The 10864-nt window shown below is 52.9% G+C and overlaps 4 protein-coding genes across 4 annotated transcripts in view; 2 read left to right on the top strand and 2 right to left on the bottom strand.

The window, feature by feature from the left end:
* Positions 1–434, bottom strand: part of NEUTE1DRAFT_126586 (uncharacterized protein) — a gene marked incomplete at both ends in the record, with an annotated part of 2202 nt that extends 1768 nt beyond the window's left edge. Inside the window, one exon of the mRNA XM_009858538.1 lies at positions 14–434. Coding sequence (XP_009856840.1) covers positions 14–296 — 283 coding nt within the window. The remainder of the gene's footprint in view (positions 1–13) is intronic.
* A 500-nt stretch (positions 435–934) lies between these two features.
* NEUTE1DRAFT_92343 (uncharacterized protein) lies at positions 935–1665 on the top strand (the record flags this gene model as incomplete). The annotated part of the gene is made up of 2 exons (XM_009858537.1): positions 935–1073; positions 1144–1665. 2 exons carry the CDS (start codon positions 1065–1067, stop codon positions 1663–1665), a joined length of 531 nt encoding a protein of 176 aa, XP_009856839.1.
* A 336-nt stretch (positions 1666–2001) lies between these two features.
* Positions 2002–5005, bottom strand: NEUTE1DRAFT_106151 (uncharacterized protein; the record flags this gene model as incomplete). The annotated part of the gene is made up of 5 exons (XM_009858536.1): positions 2002–2575; positions 2650–3362; positions 3448–3746; positions 3878–4463; positions 4916–5005. 5 exons carry the CDS (start codon positions 5003–5005, stop codon positions 2002–2004), a joined length of 2262 nt encoding a protein of 753 aa, XP_009856838.1.
* A 1150-nt stretch (positions 5006–6155) lies between these two features.
* Positions 6156–10724, top strand: NEUTE1DRAFT_92339 (uncharacterized protein; the record flags this gene model as incomplete). The annotated part of the gene is made up of 8 exons (XM_009858535.1): positions 6156–6320; positions 6819–7772; positions 8031–8610; positions 8671–8846; positions 8904–9382; positions 9467–9609; positions 9663–9856; positions 9929–10724. 8 exons carry the CDS (start codon positions 6156–6158, stop codon positions 10637–10639), a joined length of 3402 nt encoding a protein of 1133 aa, XP_009856837.1.
* Positions 10725–10864: the final 140 nt, after the last annotated feature.

Raw genomic sequence — 10864 nt, 5'->3', positions numbered from 1 at the left:
ATCGCTCCATGACCGCTACCGCTTAAGCCGAGTGGTGTCATTGTGTTTAGACCTATACCTCCGGCTGCCCCTCCTGATCCGGATGACTTGAGAGAATGTATCGAGTTTGCTAGGGAGCCGCCTTCGGCGGCGTCTTCCGAGGGCGAGGCATCTCTTGTTGGGTCAAAGTCGGGACCGTCATCTTGGTAAAGGTCTTGTATCGGCTCTGGGTCGAGTTGTACAAGCGAGATAAAGGTCTCTTGCGACGCCTTGTGACTTAGTTGGTGGTCCCGAGGGTCCAGGCCGTGAGGATCCATGGTGGATGGACTGGACTGGCTATGGTTGGAAGCGTCGGGTTGCGCCAGTCTCTCGCAACCGTTCCTTGTTCGTTCGTCCTTCTTAAGAATGTTTTCCTTCCAATTCGTCTCTTCTGATGCTGTTTGTGGTCCAAATTGGGATTTCAGGAGACCTGGGCAGGTTTGTCGTCAGGAATCAAACAGGGCCTGGAAAGTTAGATGGGTTGGAGGTTTCGGCCGGGGGTTCTTTAGGTGCGTAAGTACTGGCGCATTTGTTGAGTGACCTGGAGCAAGGGTGGGTCCTCACTGGCTCACCTGGCAGCCGTTGGGGTCCTCAAGTGGATCCCTCGCTGGTCAAGCATCAAGTACCTCCTCTATGTACGCAGTCCATGTAGGTACCTCTAGCTTGGAGAGTTGGAGGTCCCGCCAACGCAAGGACAGTAGGTAAGGTATCCTCTAAACCGCCTGGTGCAGTGGGGATTGGCGGTGTGGTGGAGTTTCTGTGTGGGGATAGCTTCCCCACGTTTCCTTGCTGTCCGTCAAACTTGCATCAAACGAACTGCTGTGATTTGTGCCGCCGGCAGTTCTTGATCTTTGGGTGTCACCTCGCACGCAGGCAGGCGCGCATCATCTCGAGTTGCAACTTCACGTCTGTTCACTTCCCACAAACCATACCAAAGTCCAACACGCAACGAATTTGAAAACATTATAATTGACATCCCGAGAATCGCATATCGAGATCAAAGCAAAACAGTCCTACTCGATAGTCTTGTTTACATTCCCGTCAAAATGCCTCCAGTAAGTCGCCATCTAGCCATGGCTCCCCACGCAATCCTGATCGCGATATGTTAACTATCCCCTCAAACAGCGCCACCAAACCCTCCCACCAGCTCAAACTTCCTCCGCCCGCGAAGCCCTCCAATCTTTCTACTGCCAACTATGCCAAAAGGGATACAGCCGCATGAACGACTATGAAGCCCATCTCTCCTCCTACGACCACAGCCATAAGCAGCGCCTTAAGGATATGAAGCAGATGGTGCGGGATCCCCAAGCTGCCGCACGTGCTAGGAGACAGGAGCAAAAGAATGAGGGCGTCATCTCCATCAAGCTTGGAGAAGCTGCGGCTGGTGGTGCTGGTGCTGCTGGGGGCGGCGGCGGTGGATTCAAGAAGGGCGGGTTCAAAAAGTCAGGGTTCAAGAGCGCCTTTGTTCCTGTTGGGGAGAATAAATCGGCTACATCAGCGACTGCTGCACCGGCTCCAGGAACAAGCAGTGATACAGCGCCAGATGGCCAGCCGGGGATTAAGAGGGCACTGAGAAGCGAACTGGTTGAGAGCGACACCGAAGACGAGGGATACGAGGTTTACGATCCTAGGAAACCGACTGATTGAGCGGGAATGTCATTGGAGGATATCAATTTTACCCAAGTGTGCTGGAAAGGGACTGCGCGTGCAACCAACAGCAATCCGACCAACAGATATGCAGTAGCCATCGACGGGTTCTGGGAATGAGGCCTATCAGCTTTGAACGCCAAATTCGCTATTACAGAAGGATCGAATTGTTGCGCCATCCTCTCATCGAGTCAACTCTGCCGAAAATACCGCCCAACACCAGCGCGCAAAAAACAGGAGCACAGAGACCACCAAGATAAATGACGAATGGGAAACAGAAAGCCGCCGGATATTTTTGCAAGACACAACACATCTGTCGCCCACCAGTTCTCTACTTTAAGGACCCCCGGTCATAGTCGTCCAAATCCTCGGCTCAAACCCCGATAAATCCTCCTCCACCAAGTTCATGATATGCCGATGGCCAGAAAACCAGTTTCCAAGCTGCGCTGTTTGCGTCGCATCGATAAGGCCAGCGGGCACATCTGCATTGAAGACACTGGGTGTGACGACAGTAGCAGCGCCTGGTGCCGCCATGCCGCCATGTTGGTGTTGTCGCTGCTGATGGGCAGCGTTCGAACAGGAGGTTGCATGCGGTTGCTGTTGCTGCTGATCATGGAGGAGTTGCTGAGGCATGAACCCGAGCTGACTGAGGTACATGTCAAAATCATGACCGACCAGCATCATGTCTTGGTCCTGCTGTTGCTGTGCCTTGGTCTCGACGTAGAGGCGTGCGACGTGGCAGAGGACCTGACAGACGCGATTGAACTTGTCGATAGCCTCGGATATGCTGCAGACGGTGGAGAGGGAGGCCACAAAGTGATCCATGCGGTCGAGATCCTGCATGTTGGATGTCTCAATGACATGGCAGAAAAGGACGATGAAGGGAATGAACGGGGCGTAAAGAATCGTCCTGTTGGTTGTTGGTGTTTTGTTAGAGCTGGGACCTCACAATACGTATATTACTTGGGCTTGTTAACCACTTACCAGTGAAGATACCCAACCTTTGTGAAATGGCTCAACCCAGGAATCTGCATGCATTCCAAATGGACCTCGACAGCTCGCCGCGCCGCTTCGATGCACTCCGGGTTGAAGGTGCTACCGAACCCAGGAGCGGCAGGAATGGCGCGGTATATCAGACACAGCGATGCCCAGTACGTGACCTCGTCCGACCGCAGCATCAGTGTCACCGTGAACCCATCCCTCTTTCCGGAATCAGCAAGTTTGCCCGTCTCGCGCGCATGGCGGATCAGCTCGTCGTTTTCCCTCGCTATCCCTTTGATGGCCTCGACCAGCTGGCGCGCGCTCTCGATACGCTGTTCGGGTGGTCGCGACAGCGCCGCGATGGAGTACAGCTGCTCGTATGCTTTGCCCATGACCTCGGCGTGCTCGATCCACAGGTTGAGCATCTCCTTCCAAAAGTCGGCGACGTTGATGGTCCGACCCATGCGTTTTGGGATGGCGATGTCGTAGTCTTGGATCATGGAGGAGCGGCCGAAGCGGAGGGAGAGGCCCTTGTCTAGCATATAGGCGAACCAGAAGAGCGCGGACTTGGTGTCGTTGGAGACGTCGTCGTTGGCGGAAGCGCCCGAGATGGTGGTGGGAAGGCGGTGGTAGCCAAGGGTTTGGCAGATCATGACTGCTGAGGAGTTGAGTTGCCAGGCGAGGGTGAAGCGAGAGGCTTCGACGGCGTAGGAAGCCTAAGCGGCAGAGCTGGGTTAGCGACCCTGTGTTATGTCACGGACAAGAGAGGGATTTTTGGAGTGACAGTGAAAGAAAACTTACAGCGAGCAACAATGCTTCGATACTCTCCTTTCTTGCCGGCATGAACAGAGGTAATGCCATCAGGGCCGTCTCGAGATTGTCTCGGCACAGGTTACGGTATTCGAGCAGCTTTTCGGCCTGATGAGCCTCGTCCGCCCTAGTGGCCTTCTCTTGGAAGAGGTAGAACAGACCGGCATTGACGACGATGAAGGTCGCCAAGCTGTAATCCTCGGTAGCGAAGTATACCCTGCGACAGCAGTCGACAAAGTCATCTACCGCGATGAATGTGCACATCAATGTGAATGTTTCTGGCAGCTCATCTGTAGAGAAATTTTTTTCTTCGAGTTAGCTACACCTTTCCTCACCAAGCAAAGCAGGTTCAATGTTTCCGTACTCTTAATGTCCCGAAGAATGCCCACCACCACCGGGCTCGGAGGCATAGGCAGCTCACGCATGCCGCCCCTAGGCATCGGCTTCGCGTTAGGAAACCTCGAGTCCTGGTTAGTCCGCTTACGGTTCTGCATGCACACAATCTGCCGGAGGGACGACAGGGCCGACTCCATGCTTGGGCTGAGCGACGTCTGCGTCACGGCGTTTTCGAGGAACTCGCTGGCGAAGACAGTCTGGGCCGTCATGGAAGAGTTGCCCTCGAAGGCCGAGTCCATCTCGTCGTCGTTGTCACCATCGCCGTCAAGGGGTATCTCGCCCCGGTCGGGATCGCCGACTATGTCGCTAATGATAGCCACCGGGGGTTCGCTGGAGGGAGAAGCATTGTTGTTGTTGTTGTTGTTGGCGCCGGCACCAGCGAGAGAGGATTCAGACGATGGGCTGCGGGATTGCGAGATGACCACTAGCTCACGAAGCATCTTTTCGATGCCGGTGAGCCGGGTTCCGAAGTGGTCAATCTTGCGCTCATATTGCGCGGAGATGAGAACTCGCTGTCGTTGTTCCTTGGGCTTCTGGCCTACTCCGGACGAGCTGCATGACCGGTTTGCTGTCCTACAATTTGAGCACGGTGACTCTTTGTCACAACGGATCTATGTAGTCAAGGGAAGGAAGGGCTTTGTTAGAAATCCCAGGACTAATTGTACCATTGGTGAGAGTATTGTGGCCTTGGACCTACCTACCTTACGGAGCCGGCATTGATCGCACTGTTGTTAGATCGGCGTAAGTCAGTAAAGACGCAGCTGCATTCGTGCATTCGATGTAGCATTGCTGGGTAGGAGATTCCAAAAGGGGTGATATGAAAAAGGGAATAAGATATGCGGAAGTAAGGTGCCTCGAGTTGGAAAGCCCAAAGCGTATGCGGGTGCAGGTCGGGTGCAGGTCGGGTGCGGGTCGGGTGCGGGTCGGGCACCGCGGGCACCACACCGGGATCCGTGAGGCCGGACTCGGGCCGGAGCGGGCCCCGTCATTCAGACATCTAGGTCTTCGGCATGCCGGACGGGAAACGTGGGACTTTGCGGAATCCGAAACGGAAATGACTTACTGCTCTTTTCAACCCTGCCCCTGGGCTGAGCCCAGCTGTGTTTCCCTCGGCCGCCTCCCTCTCGCCACTAGCCTCTCGTTCTGTGTCCATGTGTGTTGTATGGTTCCTTGAAGGTTGTGCTGATGCAAAGGACCGGGACGGTTGTAGTGGTGGTCCGTTACTGTACGGGTAGTGCAAACCGGAGTTTAGGTGGCCTGGGCTTGCGTCGCCAAGGAATCAATGTTCATATTAAACGCAGGCCAAAGATAGTTGACACAAACCCTATCGCCTCAACCTCAAGCGAAGGACGGGTGCGTGACAAAAGAACGACGAAAGAGACCTGGCGCAATGTTGAACAAAAGAGGACGATATTAGCACTGACAACAACTAAGGCACCCGAGGCAGTGCAGACAGATGCCCTGCTACCTACTGTAGACTGCTGTGGCTCTGAGGGTATACACTAGAATACCTACAGTTGAGGTTATGTGGAGCCTCGTATTGTGCTGAAATGACAGGACTGCTGAGGCTGTGAGAATGCAATGGGAAGCTGCTGTGACTTGCTGAGTCTTCCATTCGTCTCGACTTGCGACTATTCACCTAATGCTTGGCATCGCGGCCCGCGGATCCCGTCTCTGTCCGGGGACGTTGCCCCACTTTACTCGAACTACTACACTTCCATCAATCGATTCGAGACTGCTTGCAACCTACTTGGACCTTCAACAACTCAACAACCTCCCCTCATCCGCCACGGTGCCGTGCTTTGATTCGTTGTCACTCGTCTTGGTTGTGCTGATTTCTTGGGTGACTGTTTATGGACTACACGCGGATGTGGAGTTTGATCGGTCATCGCCGCCGTATTCACTATGATTCACCACGGCATGTTACCATGAGGTGTGCAAGGGGCCTTTCGGACACCATGATATGGCTCGCTTCCATTGTGCGGAACGCTCTTTTCCTGGGCCTGGATGGACATTTTAATTGGCGGAAACGACCCTGCGCCTTGGCTATCTCGGCTTGATCCTTCTACTTTTCTCTCTCCCCTGTAAATCGCTTGTATTGGCGATCAACACCATGATGCTGCAAAAATCGACCACCAACATGTGCCAAGGGACGGCAGGTTAACACCAACTTGCCATCGATGAATGGATGCTTCTCGCCTGACTATATATCTACCGGTCAGAGTCGTGTTCAGGTGTGACATAGCAAACAGACGCGTGTGGGTTTGGAGACGGAGAGCAATACGTCATCGCAGACGAACAAGATGGCCGTGGTCCAAGAATCACCTTCAAGCACCTCAGTGACCGGCAATGGCAGAAAAGCAGGCAATGCCATCGTACCGGTTCCCAAATGCGGCGCGGCTCAAAAGGAAGACGAGACCCCTCATGTATCAGACAGATGCGAAGATGGGAGCCTCAAGAGTTACTTTGTGAGTGATGCGTCCAGACAATCCAAGACATGTGTTGACACCTTTCAACTTTCCAGAGAATCTTCAGGTACACAGACCACATCGGTTGGTGGACACATGCAGCAGCCCTGACTTGCATGATAGCGTCTGGTGTTCTTCTTCCCTTGATGGACCTTGTCTTTGGCAAATTTGTAACTGTCTTCAACAATTTCATAACCGGCAAAGCGACCCCGGCAGAGTTTCGTTCCAGCCTCAACGACTATACGTACGTTTCTTTCCGTTGCGGTTTGACCCCTGCAACAGGGTGCTGAGATAATCTTTGGACTTCCAGACTATACTTTGTCTATCTCTTCATCGCCAAGCTTGTCCTCGTATACATTTGGACTGTAAGAATTCCTCCCATGTGGGATTTCATCTTGATCAGCCACTTACATACATCCCAAGACCCTTGCCTCCACCAACGCCATCAGGATCACACGGTCTCTTCGGATCGACTTCCTCAAACAAACAATACGCCAGGAAGTTGCCTTCTTCGACCTGCCCGAGGCCGGATCCATCTCCAGCCATCTTACTACCAACGCCAACCTCGTCAATCAGGGAATATCGGAGAAGCTGGGCCTCGCCATCCAAGCTATTGCAACCTTCTTCGCTGCCTTTGTTGTCGCCTTTGCGGTACAATGGAAGTTGACCCTCATCACCATCTGCATCGTGCCCGTCATCGTCATCGTAACCGGCATCTGCATGGGCATCGACGCGAAACAGGAAAACGAGATTATGATCATTAACTCCGGAGCAGCAAAGCTAGCCGAGGAGGTGTTTGCGAGTGTCAAAACTGCTCATGCCTTTTGGGCTTTCCCCAAGCTGTCCGGCAAATATGCAGCTATCCTTGACGAGGCCAAAGCGGTCGGTGCCCGGAAGAGTCCAAACTACGCCGTCTTGTTCTCCGTGGAATTCTTTTGCGTGTACGCTGGATATGGCCTCGCTTTCTGGCAGGGTATCAGGATGTATAAGGAGGGAGAGGTGTCTGAGCCGGGACAAATTGTCACTGTCATCTTTGCTGTGCTGCTGGCAGCCCAGGCACTCACTCAAATCGCTCCTCAATCGGTCGTCATTTCGAAGGCTGCCGCTGCCGCACATCAGATGTTTCAGGTCATCGACCGCGAGTCAAAGATCGACTCTTTGTCGGAGGAAGGCATCAAACCAGCTGAATGTCGAGGTGATATCGAACTCCAGGATGTCGTGTTTGCTTACCCTTCGAGACCGAACATCAAAGTGTTGCAAAACTTCAGCCTTACGATTCCAGCAAACAAAACGACGGCAATCGTTGGATATAGCGGATCAGGCAAAAGTTCCATATTAGGCCTACTGGAGCGCTGGGGTTGTCCCGAAAGCGGTACTATCACACTGGATGGTCGAAAAATAGAAGAGTACAATCTTCAGTGGCTTCGAACCAAGGTCCGACTTGTTCAGCAGGTAAGCATGCAGACTTGTTTCTTCACAAGCCCTTTCCCAGCTGACACCATCAATAGGAACCGGTCATGCTCGAAGGCACCGTCTTTCAGAATGTTGTGAATGGGTTAGCCGGAACATCCATGGCTGATCTGAGCGACGAAGAGAAGCAGCGGCTCGTTGAAGATGCGTGCCGCGCGGCGTATGCTCACGAATTCATAGAGAAACTACCAGAGGTATGTGACATCACCCTGCCTCGCCGATCGTACCTAACTCTGTCAGGGCTATCAAACGCAAATCGGCCAGAGAGGCTCCATGTTGTCAGGGGGCCAAAAGCAAAGGCTCGCCATCGCCAGGAGCGTCATTGCGAACCCACAAATCCTCTTACTCGATGAAGCTACAAGTGCCCTCGACCCTAATGCTGAGCAGATTGTTCAGAAGGCACTCAACAACGTTGCTGTCGGGAGAACCATGATCGTCATTGCCCATAGACTCTCCACCATTCGAAATGCGGACAACATTATTGTCATGTCCAACGGTCGTCTTATCGAGCAGGGTACCCATGATCAACTCGTTGCCCTGGGGGGCACCTATTCACACCTTGTTCGAATACAACGTCTCGGACAAGAACCTGACAATGATGACGAACCTCAAAAGGACAACAGAGCTGAAATTGGAGGAGCTGCGATAGCTAACACCACGTTGAACGTAGTTGAGGCTGTTCCTGATGCGAGTGCCATGGAAGAAGGCGCTGCAAAGAAAGACGACATCAACCTCTTGAGATGCTTGTTCATCCTCATGCGAGAACAAAGAGTACTTTGGCCTGCCTTTTGCTGGGTGGGTATTTGCTGTCTCGCGGGAGGTAAGATCCGTGGCATCCACCCTCTCATCGAAATTACGAATACTGACAGCCAAAATCCAGGGGCTACATATCCCGCTCTTGCCATCATCTTCTCCCGGATAATGGACGCTTTCGCCCTTGAGGGTGACAAAATGGTCGAACGAGGCAACTTCTTTTCTCTCATGTTCTTTATCGTAGCCCTTGGCAACTTGGTTGCCTACGCGGTGCTCGGTTGGTTCTGCAACGTTATCGCCCAGGTTTGTCCCCATTGTCCTACCGTCGTCGTATTGATGAGGACTGACGTTTATCTCCAGCAAATGGTCCGCTTCTATCGGTACACAATCTTCGACTGCGTCGTCCGGCAGGACATGACCTTCTTCGACATGCCAGGTAACTCTCCAGGCGCTTTGGTGTCTCATTTATCCAAGGAACCGGAAAGTCTGCATGAGCTTCTCTCCATGAACATGGGCGTCATCGCAATCGTGGTGGTCAACTTGCTCTCGAGCTGCATTCTTGCCGTTGTGATTGGGTGGAAACTTGGGCTCACCCTCGTCTTTGGCGCTTTACCACCCCTTGTTTTTTCAGGATACCTGAGAATTCGCTTGGAGATCAAGCTGGATGATGATACTTCGGACAGGTTTGCGGATAGCACTGGCATTGCTTCTGAGGCTATCATGGCCATTCGAACTATCTCGTCACTGGCTATGGAACGGCAGATTCTTGACAGATATGAGAATAATCTGCGCTCTATTGCGGCAACGTCGGTCAAGAGTCTCACCTGGACGATGGTTTGGTACGCTCTGAGCCAATCGATCTCCTTCCTGTCGATGGCATTGGGTTTTTGGTAAATATTTCCATTTTTTACATGCCATAATAGGTTCAAGCCAGCTCACATCGTGGTTAGGTATGGCGGCCGATTGGTTTCATTTGGAGAGTACACCGTCACTCAATTCTACACAGTGTTCATCGCCGTCATTTTTTCCGGCGAAGCAGCGGCCACATTTTTTACGTACACAACAAGTGAGTCTCACCAATTGATGTCCGCATTTTGAACCCGTCTAACTTTGGAATAGGCATCACCAAGGCGCAGCACGCCGCCAACTTCATCTTCCGGCTCAGGGACTCGGTTCGTCCCGAAAACAAGGACGACCACCCACCAGATGCCGAAAAACGTAGCAACGGCGCCGTTTCCATGGACTGCCAAGCTCTAGAATTCTCATATCCTCTCCGTCCCAGCGCTCGAGTCCTCAAAGGAGTCTCCATCAGCGTATGTACAACCCCAAGCCTCATGATCTGGCCGAATTCTGTTTGTGTACTAACATCAGTGGCAACACATCAGATCCCACCGGGCCAGTTCGTCGCCTTGGTAGGGGCGTCCGGCTCGGGCAAAAGCAGCTTAATCTCTGTCTTTGAGCGATTCTATGATCCTTCCAGCGGCACCGTTTTTTTCGACGGCGAAGACTACCAAAAAATCCACCTCGGCCGCTACCGCGCCAACATTGCGCTAGTCCAGCAAGAGCCCGTTCTTTACCAGGGATCAATAAGAGAAAACATTTCGATGGGCGTTCTTGACGCGACTGTGTCGGACGAGCAAATCCTCGAGGCCTGTCGCCAGGCCAACATCGACTCCTTCATTGCCTCGTTGCCCGAAGGCCTAGCTACCCCCTGCGGATCCCAGGGCCTGCAGTTCTCTGGCGGGCAGAGGCAAAGGATCGCTATTGTGCGCGCGCTGGTTAGGAAGCCGAGATTGCTGTTGCTGGACGAAGCGACCAGTGCGTTGGATACGGAGTCGGAGCGGGTGGTGCAGGCTGCTTTGGATGCCGCTGCAAAGGGCGAAGGTGGAGCAGATGGAGATGGAAAAGAGGGAAATGCAAAGGGGAGAAAGCGGACAACGGTGGCTGTGGCTCATCGGCTGTCAACTATAAAGGGCGCGGATAAGATCTTTGTGTTTTCGTATGGAAGGATTGCGGAGGCGGGGACGCATGAGGAGTTGTTGGAGATGAGGGGGATGTATTATGAGATGTGTTTGGGACAGTCTTTGGATAGATGAAGATGCCGTATGTTGTCATGCATGTTATACATGTCTCTACATATATAGCGAGCGACTTATAATAGAGTTTAGTTTCGGGTTCCGTCAGGATTCTTTTTCTTCGCCCGTCATCGGCCCACAATTTCCGGGCATCTTGTATGTTTCGGGTCATCTCCGTCCGTGGACCGAAACAATGACAGACTTTGCGTAGTGTTTCCGCATTTGTGTAACCTTTACTTTCCCCCT

The sequence above is a fragment of the Neurospora tetrasperma genome, assembly GCF_000213175.1.
Source record: "Neurospora tetrasperma FGSC 2508 unplaced genomic scaffold NEUTE1scaffold_81, whole genome shotgun sequence".
Taxonomy (NCBI): Eukaryota; Fungi; Ascomycota; class Sordariomycetes; order Sordariales; family Sordariaceae; genus Neurospora; species Neurospora tetrasperma.
Note: the sequence above shows the minus strand (reverse complement) of the source record. Positions and strands in the feature narration are given on the sequence as shown.